At 45.1% G+C, this 14,578-nt stretch overlaps 1 protein-coding gene across 1 annotated transcript in view; it reads left to right on the plus strand.

Annotated features, from left to right (window-relative positions):
- LOC138666519 (zinc finger protein 585A-like) overlaps window positions 1-14,578 on the plus strand; it is a 93,358-nt gene that overhangs the window by 60,482 nt on the left and 18,298 nt on the right. The window contains exon 8 of the mRNA XM_069754735.1: window positions 957-1,101. Coding sequence (XP_069610836.1) covers window positions 957-1,101 — 145 coding nt within the window. The remainder of the gene's footprint in view (window positions 1-956; window positions 1,102-14,578) is intronic.

Below are 14,578 nucleotides of genomic sequence, written 5' to 3' on the forward strand. Positions count from 1 at the left end.
GCTCACGCGCTGAACTGACTTTTTTCCCCAACACGTTATGGCTGATTTAATCTAAATGTCATAATATCTAAAAATCATAAAAATACAAAGGGAAGTGACAAAGACACCCCACACATTCAGGTTGGTAGAACAAATACTGTATATACCGTATATACTCGAGTATAAGCCGACCCGAATATAAGCCGAGACCCCTAATTTTGCCACAAAAAAAAAACTGGGAAAACTTAATGACTCGAGTATAAGCCTAGGGTGGAAAATGCAGCAGCTACTGGTAAATGTCAAAAATAAAAATTGATACCAATAAAAGTAAAATTAATTGAGACATCAGTAGGTTAAGTGTTTTTAAATATCCATATTGAATCAGGAACCCCATATGCTTCATACAGTTCATGATGGGCCCCATAAGATGCTCCATACAAAATGCGCCCCATATAATGCTCCATAAAGTTTATGATGTGCCCCATAAGATGCTCCATATTAAAATATGCCCCATATAATGCTGCACAAATGCTGATTATGGCTCCATAAGATGCTCCATACAGACATTTGCCCCGTATAATGCTACACAAATGCTGATTATGGCCCCATAAGATGCTCGATAGAGATATTTGCCCCGTGGTACCGCTGATTACAGTGCTGAATATGCGCATATTCAGCACTGTAATGAGCGGTACCATGTGACCGCTCACACAGGACAGGCTGCCAGTGCCGGCGCTCAGAGGAGACATCGCAGGAGCTGGGTGAGTATTTCTTGGCAAGCGGGCGGGCGCATGGGGGATGGGAGGCGGGAGGTGACCCCCCAAACTTTATTTTAAACAAAAAAAAACTTGATTTTTCATTTCTTCTCTCCAGCGAATGCTGCTGGGGAGAAGGAATGAATGCCGGCTTCAGCACCAAAAGCAGGGGACAGCGCTTAACTGTAGCGCTGTCTCCTGCACGGTCCGTGTGGTCCTCAGTCGGGACACGGGCTGCGCAAGGCTCAATGATGATTACCGTGGTCTATACAAGGAGAAACATTTCCTAAAAAATACAGATGAAATCCCTAGAGTCTGTTTAGGGAGTGAGGAAGCCAAATATCATGTGTCACAACATCAGATAATGGTATGTAAACTATATAACTACTTTTTCCTCAGACTTTAAGAAATAACTAAATAAACAAGGAAGGGAAAAAAGCCCCTGCTAAAGGTAGTATACACTATGTGCAGAATTATTAGGCAAGTTGTATTTTGATCACATGATACTATTTATACATGTTGTCCTACTCCAAGTTGTTCAGGCTTGAGAGCCAACTACCAGTTAAATAAATCAGTTGATGTGCATCTCTGTAAGGCCGGTTTCACATGTCAGTGGCTCCTTTACGTGAGGTTTCCTCACGTACCGGAGACACTGACTCACGTAGACACATTAAAATCAATGTGTCTCTGCACATGTCAGCGTGTTTTCACGGACCGTGTGTCCGTTTGGAAAACACAGAGACATGTCAGTGTTTGTGGGAACGCACGGATCACACGGACCCATTAAAACACGTACCGCACACGGATGCTGTCCGTGTGCAGTCCGTGTGCCGTGCAGGAGACAGCGCTACTGTAAGCGCTGTCCCCCCAGCTTGTGGTGCTGAAGCCCCATTCATTTCTTCTCTCCAGCAGCGTTCGCTGGAGAGAAGGAATGAAAAATAATTTTAAAATAAAGTTCCCGGTAATCTCCCCCCTCCCACCCCCTGTGCGCCCGCCCGCTGGCATTAAAATACTTACCCAGCTCCCTCGTCGCTTCCATCCTCTCAGCGTCGCAGCTCTTCCTGTATGAGCGGTCACGTGGTGCCGCACATTACAGTGATGAATATGTGGCTCCACCCCTATGGGAGGAAGGTTTTACTCACTCAGCTGTGGTTTGAGGTAGGCACGGGAAGCGGTTTCATAAGAAAATGTCCGGTCAGGTTTACTAACTTCATAAACCTGTTTAACCTTCGTCAGGCTGCATAATTTTACAACGTTAACAGGCTGCAGAGGTACAATTGTACCTTCATATATATTTTATTGAAATTTGGCCAATATATTCTGGACCAAAACTGCAGAGATGTCACGAAATTTCAGCCCTCTACGTCTTTTCGAAAAAAAAAGTTATTGCAATTTTAAAACGGAATAGTTACAATTGTACCTACTCAGCCGGACAAAGGTTAAGCACAAGCAAACAAAAGATAGCATTCTCTGTCACAAAGTGAAAATAAATAGTCCATATAGTACTGTGGGTCCACCCGCTCATGTCAGTGTGAAACACACTAGAGGCCTCCACCCCTCCATCCACAGACAGTGAATGAGACACTCGGCCTCAATTTTATCTGCCAAACCGCACCCCTAGGGTTGGGATATATGAGCAGTCATTTCCACCCATCTCTTATGACTGCTCATAAACCCTGGCCCTGGAATGGCCTAATAAGTCTCTCAACACTATGTGAGCTGGAGCATGCTTCCGTGCTCACATCACCGCAGCTAATAACCGCAATGACACATATCTCCCCTCAAAGACCCATCCGGCGGCCATCTTACAATTTTTACATTTATATACATTGCACTGTCCCGTATGTATATATTTTGTACTATATGTATACATCTATATACAGCTCAAAGTCTTGTATGTATGTATATATTGTGTACTATATGTATATATCTATATATAGTCACAGTCTTGAATGTATATACCGTATTCTGTGCTATGTGTATACATTTATATACAGTGAATTGTTCTGTGCTTGTATATATACAGCGTACTGTCTTGTATGTATATATTCTGTACTATATGTATTCAACTACAGGTCCTTCTCAAAAAATTAGCATATAGTGTTAAATTTCATTATTTACCATAATGTAATGATTACAATTAAACTTTCATATATTATAGATTCATTATCCACCAACTGAAATTTGTCAGGTCTTTTATTGTTTTAATACTGATGATTTTGGCATACAACTCCTGATAACCCAAAAAACCTGTCTCAATAAATTAGCATATTTCACCCATCCAATCAAATAAAAGTGTTTTTTAATAACAAACAAAAAAACCAACAAATAATAATGTTCAGTTATGCACTCAATACTTGGTCGGGAATCCTTTGGCAGAAATGACTGCTTCAATGCAGCGTGGCATGGAGGCAATCAGCCTGTGACACTGCTGAGATGTTATGGAGGCCCAGGATGCTTCAATAGCGGCCTTAAGCTCATCCAGAGTGTTGGGTCTTGCGTCTCTCAACTTTCTCTTCACAATATCCCACAGATTCTCTATGGGGTTCAGGTCAGGAGAATTGGCAGGCCAATTGAGCACAGTAATACAATGGTCAGTAAACCATTTACCAGTGGTTTTGGCACTGTGAGCAGGTGCCAGGTCGTGCTGAAAAATGAAATCTTCATCTCCATAAAGCATTTCAGCCGATGGAAGCATGAAGTGCTCCAAAATCTCCTGATAGCTAGCTGCATTGACCCTGCCCTTGATGAAACACAGTGGACCAACACCAGCAGCTGACTGTGGGTACTTGACACTGGACTTCAGGCATTTTGGCATTTCCTTCTCCCCAGTCTTCCTCCAGACTCTGGCACCTTGATTTCCGAATGACATACAAAATTTGCTTTCCTCAGAAAAAAGTACTTGGGACCACTTAGCAACAGTCCAGTGCTGCTTCTCTGTAGCCCAGGTTAGGCGCCTCTGCCGCTGTTTATGGTTCAAAAGTGGCTTTACCTGGGGAATGCGGCACCTGTAGCCCATTTCCTGCACACGCCTGTGCACGGTGGCTCTGGATGTTTCCACACCAGACTCAGTCCACTGCTTCCTCAGGTTCCCCAAGGTCTGGAATCGGTCCTTCTCCACAATCTTCCTCAGGGTCCGGTCTCCTCTTCTTGTTGTACAGCGTTTTCTGCCACATTGTTTCCTTCCAACAGACTTACCATTGAGGTGCCTTGATACAGCACTCTGGGAACAGCCTATTTGTTGAGAAATTTCTTTCTGGGTCTTACCCTCTTGCTTGAGGGTGTCAATGATGGCCTTCTTGACATCTGTCAGGTCGCTAGTCTTAAGGTACCGTCACACTAGACGATATCGCTAGCGATCCGTGACGTTGCAGCGTCCTGGCTAGCGATATCGTCCAGTGTGACAGGCAGCAGCGATCAGGCCCCTGCTGTGCTGTCGCTGGTCGGGGAAGAAAGTCCAGATCTTTATTTCATCGCTGGACTCCCCGCAGACATCGCTGAATCGGCGTGTGTGACACCGATCCAGCGATGTCTTCACTGGTAACCAGGGTAAACATCGGGTAACTAAGCGCAGGGCCGCGCTTAGTAACCCGATGTTTACCCTGGTTACCATCCTAAAAGTAAAAAAAAACAAACACTACATACTTACCTACAGCCGTCTGTCCTCCAGCGCTGTGCTCTGCACTCCTCCTGTACTGGCTGTGAGCGTCGGTCAGCCGGAAAGCAGAGCGGTGACGTCACCGCTCTGCTTTCCGGCCGCTGTGCTCACACAGACAGTACAGGAGGAGTGCAGAGCACAGCGCCGGGGACAGACGGCTGTAGGTAAGTATGTAGTGTTTGTTTTTTTTACTTTTAGGATGGTAACCAGGGTAAACATCGGGTTGCTAAGTGCGGCCCTGCGCTTAGTTACCCGATGTTTACCCTGGTTACCGGCATCGTTGGTCGCTGGAGAGCGGTCTGTGTGACAGCTCTCCAGCGACCAAACAGCGACGCTGCAGCGATCCGGATCGTTGTCGGTATCGCTGCAGCGTCGCTAAGTGTGACGGTACCTTTACCCATGATGGGGGTTTTGAGTAATGAACCAGGCAGGGAGTTTATAAAAGCCTCAGGTATCTTTTGCATGTGTTTAGAGTTAATTAGTTGATTCAGAAGATTAGGGTAATAGGTCGTTTAGAGAACCTTTTCTTGATATGCTAATTTATTGAGACAGGTTTTTTGGGTTATCAGGAGTTGTATGCCAAAATCATCAGTATTAAAACAATAAAAGACCTGACAAATTTCAGTTGGTGGATAATGAATCTATAATATATGAAAGTTTAATTGTAATCATTACATTATGGTAAATAATGAAATTTAACACTATATGCTAATTTTTTGAGAAGGACCTGTATATGCACTGAACTCTCCTGTATGTATATATTCTGTTGTATATATTCTGTGCTATATGTGTACATCTATATACAGCGCACTGTCCTGTATGTGTATATTCTGTACTACATGTATACATCTATATACTGCGCACTGTCCGGCATGTATATATTCTGTACTATACACCATGTTCCAAATTATTATGCAAATGACATTTTTCTCGTATTTTCCTAAATGGTCGGTGTAAATGACAGTCAGTTTAATAAGTCATCACCCGTTAGATTATACATCCAATTTTTTTTAAGAAACCTCCCAATGATAACAGTATAATCTCCAAAATGAATAAAAACTCAAAATGCACTGTTCCAAATTATTAGGCACAGTAGAATTTCTAAACATTTAATATGTTGTGAAGAACTGAAAATGCTCATTTGTGGAATTTGCAGCATTAGGAGGTCACATTCACTGAACAAAAAAGCTATTTAACTGCAAACCATCCTAGCAGGCCAAGTTACATGTTAACATAGGCCCCTTCTTTGATATCACCTTCACAATTCTTGCATCCATTGAACTTGTGAGTTTTTGGAGAGTTTCTGCTTGTATTTCTTTGCATGAAGTCAGAATAGCCTCCCAGAGCTGCTGTTTTGATGTGCACTGCCTCCCACCCTCATAGATATTTTGCTTGATGATACTCCAAAGGTTCTTTATAGGGTTGAGGTCAGGAGAAGATGGCCACACCATGAGTTTATCTCCTTTTACGCCCATAGCAGCCAATGACTCAGAGGTATTCTTTGCAGCATGAGATGGTGCATTGTCATGCATGAAGAAGATTTTGCTCCTGAAGGCACGTTTCTGCTTTTTATACCATGGAAAAAAGTTGTCAGTCAGAAACTCTATATACTTTGCAGAGGTCATTTTCACACCTTCAGGAACCTTAAAGGGCCCTACCAGCTGTTTCCCCATGATTCTGGCCAAAAACATGACTCCTCCACCTCCTTGTTGACGTCGCAGCCTTGTTGGGACTTGGTGGCCATCCACCAACAATCCAATACTCCATCCATCTGGACCATCCTGGATTGCTCGACACTCATCAGTAAACAAGACTGTTTGAAAATTAGTCTTCATGTATGTCTGGGCCCACAGCAATCGTTTCTGCCTGTGAACACTGTTAAGGGGTGGCTGAATAGTAGGTTTATGAACCAAAGCAAGCCTTTGAAGGATCCTACACCTTGAGGTTCGAGGGACTCCAACCCAGCAGCTTCAAATATCTGTTTGCTGGTTTGTAATGGCTTTTTAGCAGCTGCTCTCTTAACCTGATGAACTGCTTTGCCCCAAATTACTAATGACTTACAGCCAAAGCTAACAGACTAAACGCTTCCTAAAACTCAATGTTGACAAAACTGAACTCATCATCTTTCCCCCATCTCGTGTATGCCCCCTACATGATCTATCTATTACGGTAAACGGCATCACACTCTCTCCCGCACATGAAATCCACTGCCTTGGGGTAACTCTTGATTTTGCCCTGTCCTTCAAACCGCACATCCAAAGTCTTGCCACCTCCTGTCGCCTCAACTCAAAAATATTGCCAGAATCCGTCTCTTCCTCAGCCCACAATCCACTAAAACTCTTGTGCATGCCCTCATCATCTCCTGCCTCGATTACTGCAACACCCTCCTCTGTGGCCTCCCCGCTAACTCTCTTGCACCACTCCAGTCTGTCCTCAACTCTGCTGCCTGGCTGATCCACCTCTCTCCTCACTACTCCCCTGCTTCTCCCCTCTGCAAATCCCTCCACTGGCTCCCAATTCCCCAACAAATCCAGTTCAAACTACTAACACTGATCTATAAACCCATCCACAACCTGTCCCTCCCTATACCTCTGACTAAATCTCCCAATATCTTCCCTCACCTAATCTTCGATCCTCTCAAGACCTTCTATTCTCCTCCACACTTATTCGTTCCTCACACAACCGCCTCCAAGATTTCTCCCAAATATTCCCCATCCTCTGGAATTCCACGCCTCAACACGTCCAATTATCCAGCACCCTCTGATCCTTCAGATGGAACCTGAAAACCCATCTCTTCAGGAAAGCCTACAGCCTGCAATAAACATTCTGCCGCCTCACCAACCACCCGAGCTGCCGCCTCACCAACCACCCGAGCTGCCGCCTCACCAGCCACAAGAGCTAGCGTCTCGTCAACCACCAGAGCTGCCACCTCACCAACCACCCGAGCTCCCGCCTCACCAACCACCCGAGCTGCCGCCTCACTAACCACCTGAGCTGCCACATCACCACCGCCAGAGCTTCCGCATTACCACCGCCAGAACTGCCACCTCACCACTACCAGAGCTGCCGCACCCCCGACCTTCTGTCTCTTCCCCATTATCCCTTAGAATGTAAGTCAGGACAGGGTCCTCTCCCCTCTGTACCGGTCTGTCATTGTAAATTTGTTTACTCCAAACGATATCTATAACCCTGTACGTAACCCCTTTTCTCATGTACAGCACCATGGAATTAATGGTGCTATATAAATAAATAATAATAATAACTTGCCTGGCAGAAACCTTCCTCATTATGCCTTTATCAGCATGAACACGTCTGCTCAGATTCAGAACTTTTTTAGCAATGACCTTTTGTATAATGACTCTATATACGAGTTTCACTTTTTGTATTGAACTGAAATAAAGTAACTTTTAGATATTCTAATTTTGAGAGAAGCACCTGTAACTATATCTTTAAACAGTACTTTTTCCTGTATGTATATATTCTGTACTATATGTATATATCTATAAAGAAAAGTGATAGTTATGCAAGGTTCCACTCCATACATGTTGTACATATGTGGTTCTGCTCTGTACACAGCTTATAAGTACGGCTCTGCTCCGCACTTGTCGTACACACTCAACTCTGCTTCATACACGCATAGCTCCCAACCGTCCCTCATACTGCTGGACTGTCCCGATTTTGAGGCTGTGCCCCGCAGTCCTGCACGGGACTCTGCTTCTCCCGCACAGCCATCAGAAGCAGCCGGCACGCCCCCTTGTATTAGGCCACGCCCCTTCTGTATCTTCCCTAGTGGTTCAGAGAGGGACAGAGGACATTCTGAGGTACGTGTGTGTGTGTGTTGCAGCTGGCCCTGCTGTCCATGCAGTACAAGGCATTATAACCAGGAGTAGTGGCAGCAGTTAGAGCAATCCAGTGCAGCCTGTTAGTCATAGGCACAGTGTGTATATATATACAGTGGGGCAAAAAAGTATTTAGTCAGTCAGCAATAGTGCAAGTTCCACCACTTATAAAGATGAGAGGCGTCTGTAATTTACATCATAGGTAGACCTCAACTATGGGAGACAAACTGAGAAAAAAAAATCCAGAAAATCACATTGTCTGTTTTTTTATCATTTTATTTGCATATTATGGTGGAAAATAAGTATTTGGTCAGAAACAAAATTTCATCTCAATACTTTGTAATATATCCTTTGTTGGCAATGACAGGTCAAACGTTTTCTGTAAGTCTGCACAAGGTTGCCACACACTGTTGTTGGTATGTTGGCCCATTCCTCCATGCAGATCTCCTCTAGAGCAGTGATGTTTTTGGCTTTTCGCTTGGCAACACGGACTTTCAACTCCTCCAAAGGTTTTCTATAGGGTTGAGCTCTGGAGACTGGCTAGGCCACTCCAGGACCTTGAAATGCTTCTTACGAAGCCACTCCTTTGTTGCCCTGGCGGTGTGCTTTGGATCATTGTCATGTTGAAAGACCCATCCACGTTTCATCTTCAATGCCCTTGCTGATGGAAGGACGTTTGCACTCAAAATCTCACGATACATGGCCCCATTCATTCTTTCATGTACCCGGATCAGTCGTCCTGGCCCCTTTGCAGAGAAACAGCCCCAAAGCATGATGTTTCCATCACCATGCTTTACAGTAAGTATGGTGTTTGATGGATGCAACTCAGTATTCTTTTTCCTCCAAACACGACAAGTTGTGTTTCTACCAAACAGTTCCAGTTTGGTTTCATCAGACCATAGGACATTCTCCCAAAACTCCTCTGGATCATCCAAATGCTCTCTAGCAAACTTCAGACGGGCCCGGACATGTACTGGCTTAAGCAGTGGGACACGTCTGGCACTGCAGGATCTGAGTCCATGGTGGCGTAGTGTGTTACTTATGGTAGGCCTTGTTACATTGGTCCCAGCTCTCTGCAGTTCATTCACTAGGTCCCCCCGCGTGGTTCTGGGATTTTTGCTCACTGTTCTTGTGATCATTCTGACCCCACGGGGTGGGATTTTGCGTGGAGCCCCAGATCGAGGGAGATCATCAGTGGTCTTGTATGTCTTCCATTTTCTAATTATTGCTCCCACTGTTGATTTCTTCACTCCAAGCTGGTTGGCTATTGCAGATTCAGTCTTCCCAGCCTGGTGCAGGGCTACAATTTTGTTTCTGGTGTCCTTTGACAGCTCTTTGGTCTTCACCATAGTGGAGTTTGGAGTCAGACTGTTTGAGGGTGTGCACAGGTGTCTTTTTATACTGATAACAAGTTTAAACAGGTGCCATTACTACAGGTAATGAGTGGAGGAAAGAGGAGACTCTTAAAGAAGAAGTTACAGGTCTGTGAGAGCCAGAAATCTTGATTGTTTGTTTCTGACCAAATACTTATTTTCCACCATAATATGCAAATAAAATGATAAAAAAACAGACAATGTGATTTTCTGGATTTTTTTTTCTCAGTTTGTCTCCCATAGTTGAGGTCTACCTATGATGTAAATTACAGATGCCTCTCATCTTTTTAAGTGGTGTAACTTGCACTATTGCTGACTGACTAAATACTTTTTTGCCCCACTGTATATATATATATATATCCTTTATATACTACAGTAGTTATGGAGTAGAGCAAGTAGATAGTGGTGTTATCTGACTGCATGAAGAGTTCGCAGAGCTGGGCTACATGAGCAGGATCTGAAAGGGTACCGTCTCACAGTGGCACTTTTGTCGCTACGACGGTACGATCCGTGACGTTCCAGCGATATCCATACGATATCGCTGTGTCTGACACGCAGCAGCGATCAGGGACCCTGCTGAGAATCGTACGTCGTAGCAGATCGTTTGGAACTTTCTTTCGTTGCTGGATCTCCCGCTGTCATCGCTGGATCGGTGTGTGTGACACCGATCCAGCGATGCGTTCGCTTGTAACCAGGGTAAACATCGGGTTACTAAGCGCTGGGCTGCGCTTAGTAACCCGATGTTTATCCTGGTTACCATCGTAAATGTAAAAAAAACCAAACACTACATACTTACATTCCGGTGTCCATCAGGTCCCTTGCCGTCTGCTTCTGGCACTGACTGACTGCCGGCCGTAAAGTGAAAGCAGAGCACAGCGGTGACGTCAGGTTGTAGGCTTGTCGGAAGAGTTGGGTCTTCAGGCTCTTTTTGAAGGTTTCGATGGTAGGCGAGAGTCTGATGTGTTGTGGTAGAGGGTTCCAGAGTAGGGGTGATACACGAGAGAAAGGGATTGACAGAGGGGAGAGGCTGGGGAATAGCGGGGGGACAGTTGGATTAGTCGGGCAGCAGAGTTTAGAATAGATTGGAGGGGTGTGAGAGTGTTAGAGGGGAGGCCACAGAGCAGGAGGTTGCAGTAGTCAAGGTGATAGATGATGAGGGCATGCACTAGGGTTTTTGCCGATTCTTGGTTGAGGAATGTACGGATTCGTGAAATATTTTTGAGTTGAAGTCGGCAGGAAGTGGAAAGGGCTTGGATATGTGGTTTGAAGGAGAGATCAGCGTCAAGGATTACTCCGAGGCAGCGAGCTTGTGGGACTGGGGAGAGTGGGCAGCCATTTACTGTAATGGATAGGTTCGTTGGAGGGGTCGCGTGAGATGGAGGAAAGATGATGAATTCTGTTTTGTCCATGTTAAGTTTCAGAAATCTAGCGGAGAGGAAGGATGAAATAGTGGACAGACATTGAGGGATTCTGGTTAGTAGGGAGGTGGTACCTGGTAAAGAGATGTAGATCTGTGTGTCATCAGCATAGAGGTGATACTGAAAGCCATGAGATTCTATGAGCTGTCCCAGGCCAAAGATGTAAATGGAGACAAGCAGGGGCCCTTGGATTGAACCTTGTGGGACTCCGACAGATAGGGGGCAAGGTGAGGAGGTGGTGTGTGAGTGGGAGACGCTGAATGTCCGGTCTGTTAGGTATGATGAGATCCAGGATAGGGCCAAGTCTGTGATGCCAAGGGATGAGAGGGTCTGTAATAATAGGGAATGGTCCACTGTGTCAAAGGCAGCCAACAGGTCGAGGATGAGGAGGACAGAGTAGTGTCACTTGCTCTTGGCGGTTAAGAGGTCATTGGTGACCTTAGTTAGGGCAGTTTCAGTGAACTGAAGCCAGATTGTAAGCGGTCAAAGAGGGAGCAAGAAGAGAGATGGAAGCACAGTTCAAGATGGACGTGTTGTTCCAGTAGCTTGGAGGCATAGGGGAGAAGTGATATAGGGCGATAGCTAAATACAGAGGATGGGTCAAGAGAGGGCTTTTTGAGGATAGGTGTGATGGAGGCATGTTTAAAGCTTCAGGGGAAAACACCAGTTGTTAGTGATAGGTTGAAGAGATGGGTTAGGGTTGGGATGAAGACTGTGGTGAATTTTGGGATGGAGTGCACAGGTGGTGAGATGCGATCTTGAGAATAGAGTGGAGAGTTGATCTTCTGTAATGGTGGAGTTGTTTTTTTCTGTTAATAATTATTGTTTATGAAACAGTGTGATCAGCAGTGCTAAATGGGTGTGGTTGGGATGTAAATATGGGTGTGACTAGTTGTGAAATGGGTGTGGTCAGGGATGTGGCCTAAAATTTGCTGTAGCACACCACTACCTTTGTCCCTCTTTGCCTTCTTCAAAAGTTGGGAGGTATGATACATGTCATACAGACACGGCCCTGCTCTGTACACCTCTTACAAACTTTTTCACTCTGTACACACATGGCTACGCTCTCTACACATTACATGCGCACGGCTTTGCTCCGTACACCTCGTACACACGCCGCTCCACTCTATACACCTCATACACACATGACTCCACTCCATACACCTTGTACACACACGGATCTGCTCCGTACACCTCGTACACATATGGCTCCGCTCTTTACACCCCGTACACACACCACTCCGCTTCGTACACCCCGCACATACACGACTCTGCTCCGTTCACCTCATACATACACAGCTCTGCTCCGTACACCTCATACAAACGGCTCTGCTCCGTACACCTCATACACACACGGCTCTGCTTTATCCACACTGTAAACCCCTCCTGACCCCACACATAAACTTCCCCTCATCCAGCACCATGACAACCAGCACAGCAGAGTCCTGCATACACTGAAGGCCCTGATCATGTGACCCCTGACTCCTCCCCTCCTGTGACCTCATCACAGGTCCTGTGCGCACAGAACAGCCATATATGTGGAGTGCGGCTCTGCAGGTGGAGGTAGGTGCTGGATTCTCCATGTGGGTTATCTCTCCTCCTCCTATATCGCCTCCATAGGTACTGCGCTCTGTACAGCGCTCTGTGCAGTGATTGCGTTTTCCTCTTTGCCTCCAGACATTAATGTCCTCCCCTATTATACCCGCACAAATATTTCCTCCTGTGACCCCACATGACAATATGACAATATTCCCCATATTCACCTTCAGGCGGCCATAATTCCTTCTGTGACCCTTAAATAGTATTAAAGGGAATCTGTCACCTCATTTTTCACATATAAGCTGCGGCCACCGGCAACAGGGGCTTATCTACAGCATACTGTAATGCTGTAGATAAGCCCCCAATGTATCCTGAAAGATGAGAAAAAGAGGTTAAATTATACTCACCCAAGGGCGGTCCCGCTGCGTTCCGGTCTGATAGGCGTCGCGGTCTGGGTCCAGCTCCTATCTTCATACGATGACGTCCTCTTCTTGGCTTCCTACCGCGGCTCCGGTGCACGCGTACTTTGTCTGTCCTGTTGAGGGCAGAGCAAAGTACTGCAGTGCGCAGGCGCCGGGCCTCTCTGACCTTTCCCGGCACCTGCGCACTGCCAGTACTTTGCTCTGCCCTCAACGCTGCAGGAAGACAAGAAGAGGATGTGATCGTATGAAGATGGGAGGCGCTGGACTCGGACCGCCCCTGGGTGACTGTAATCTAACCTCTTTTTCTCATCTTACAAGATACATCAGGGGCTTATCTACAGCATTACAGAATGCTGTAGATAAGCCCCTGATGACGGTGGGCTTAGCTCATCTTCGATTTTGGGGGTGACAGGTTCCCTTTAACCCCTTCACCCCGAAGCCTGTTTTCACATTCCTGACCGGGCCAATTTTTACAATTCTGACCACTGTCCTTTTATGAGGTAATAACTCTGGAAGCTTCAATGGATCCCAGTGATTCTGAGAATGTTTTCTCGTGACATATTGTACTTCATGATGGCAGTAACATTTCTTTGATATGACTTGCGTTTATTTGTGAAAAGGAAATTTGGCGAAAATTTCACAATTTTAAAACTTTTAATTTTTGTGCCCTTAAATTTCAGTCCTTTTTGCACAAAATAGTTAAAAAATAACATATCCCACATCTACTTTACATCAGCACAATTTTGGAAACATAATTTTTTTTGTTAGGAACAAAATTTGCAAAACTATTTTTTTATATGACAAAATACCCAAAAGTGATACCATTCTGAACAGTGCACTCCTCAAGGTGCACAAAACCACATTATAGAAGTTTGTTAACCCTTCAGGTGCTTCACAGGAATTTCTGGACTGTGGAAGAAAAAAATAAACGTTTACTTTTCTTTCACAAACATTTTTCCTTTAGCCCTAATGTTTTTTAACTTTCGCAAGGGTCATAGGAGAAAATGGATCAAACATTTTGTTGTGCAATTTTTCCTGAGCATGCCGATACCGCATATGTGGGGGAAATCTACTGTTTGGACACACTGCAAGGCTTGTAAGGGAAGGCGCGCCATTTGACTTTTTGAACGTAAAATTAGCTGGCATAATTAGCGGATGCCATGTCGTGTTTGGAGAGTCCCTGATGTGCCTAAACAGTGGAAACCCCCAACAAGTGACACCATTTTGGAAACTAGACCCCATAGGGAATTTATCTAGATGTGTATTGAGCACCTTGAAGCCACAGGTGCATCACAGAAGTATATAACATTAAGCCGTGAAAATTTGAAAAAATCACTTTTTTCCCAGATAAATCTTCTTTAACTCCAAATTTTGCATTTTCATAAGGGTAACGAGAAATTGCTCCATACAATTTGTTGTGCAATTTCTCCTGAGTGCAGAGATTCCCAATATGTGGGGGAAATCTACTGTTTGGGCGCATGGCAGAGCGCCATTTTACTTTTTTAATGTAAAATATTCTGGAATAATTAGCAGACACCATGTCGCGTTTGGAGAGCCCCTGATGTGCCTAAACAGTGGAAACCCCCCAAAAACGA

The sequence above is a fragment of the Ranitomeya imitator genome, chromosome 2, assembly GCF_032444005.1.
Source record: "Ranitomeya imitator isolate aRanImi1 chromosome 2, aRanImi1.pri, whole genome shotgun sequence".
NCBI lineage: Eukaryota > Metazoa > Chordata > Amphibia > Anura > Dendrobatidae > Ranitomeya > Ranitomeya imitator.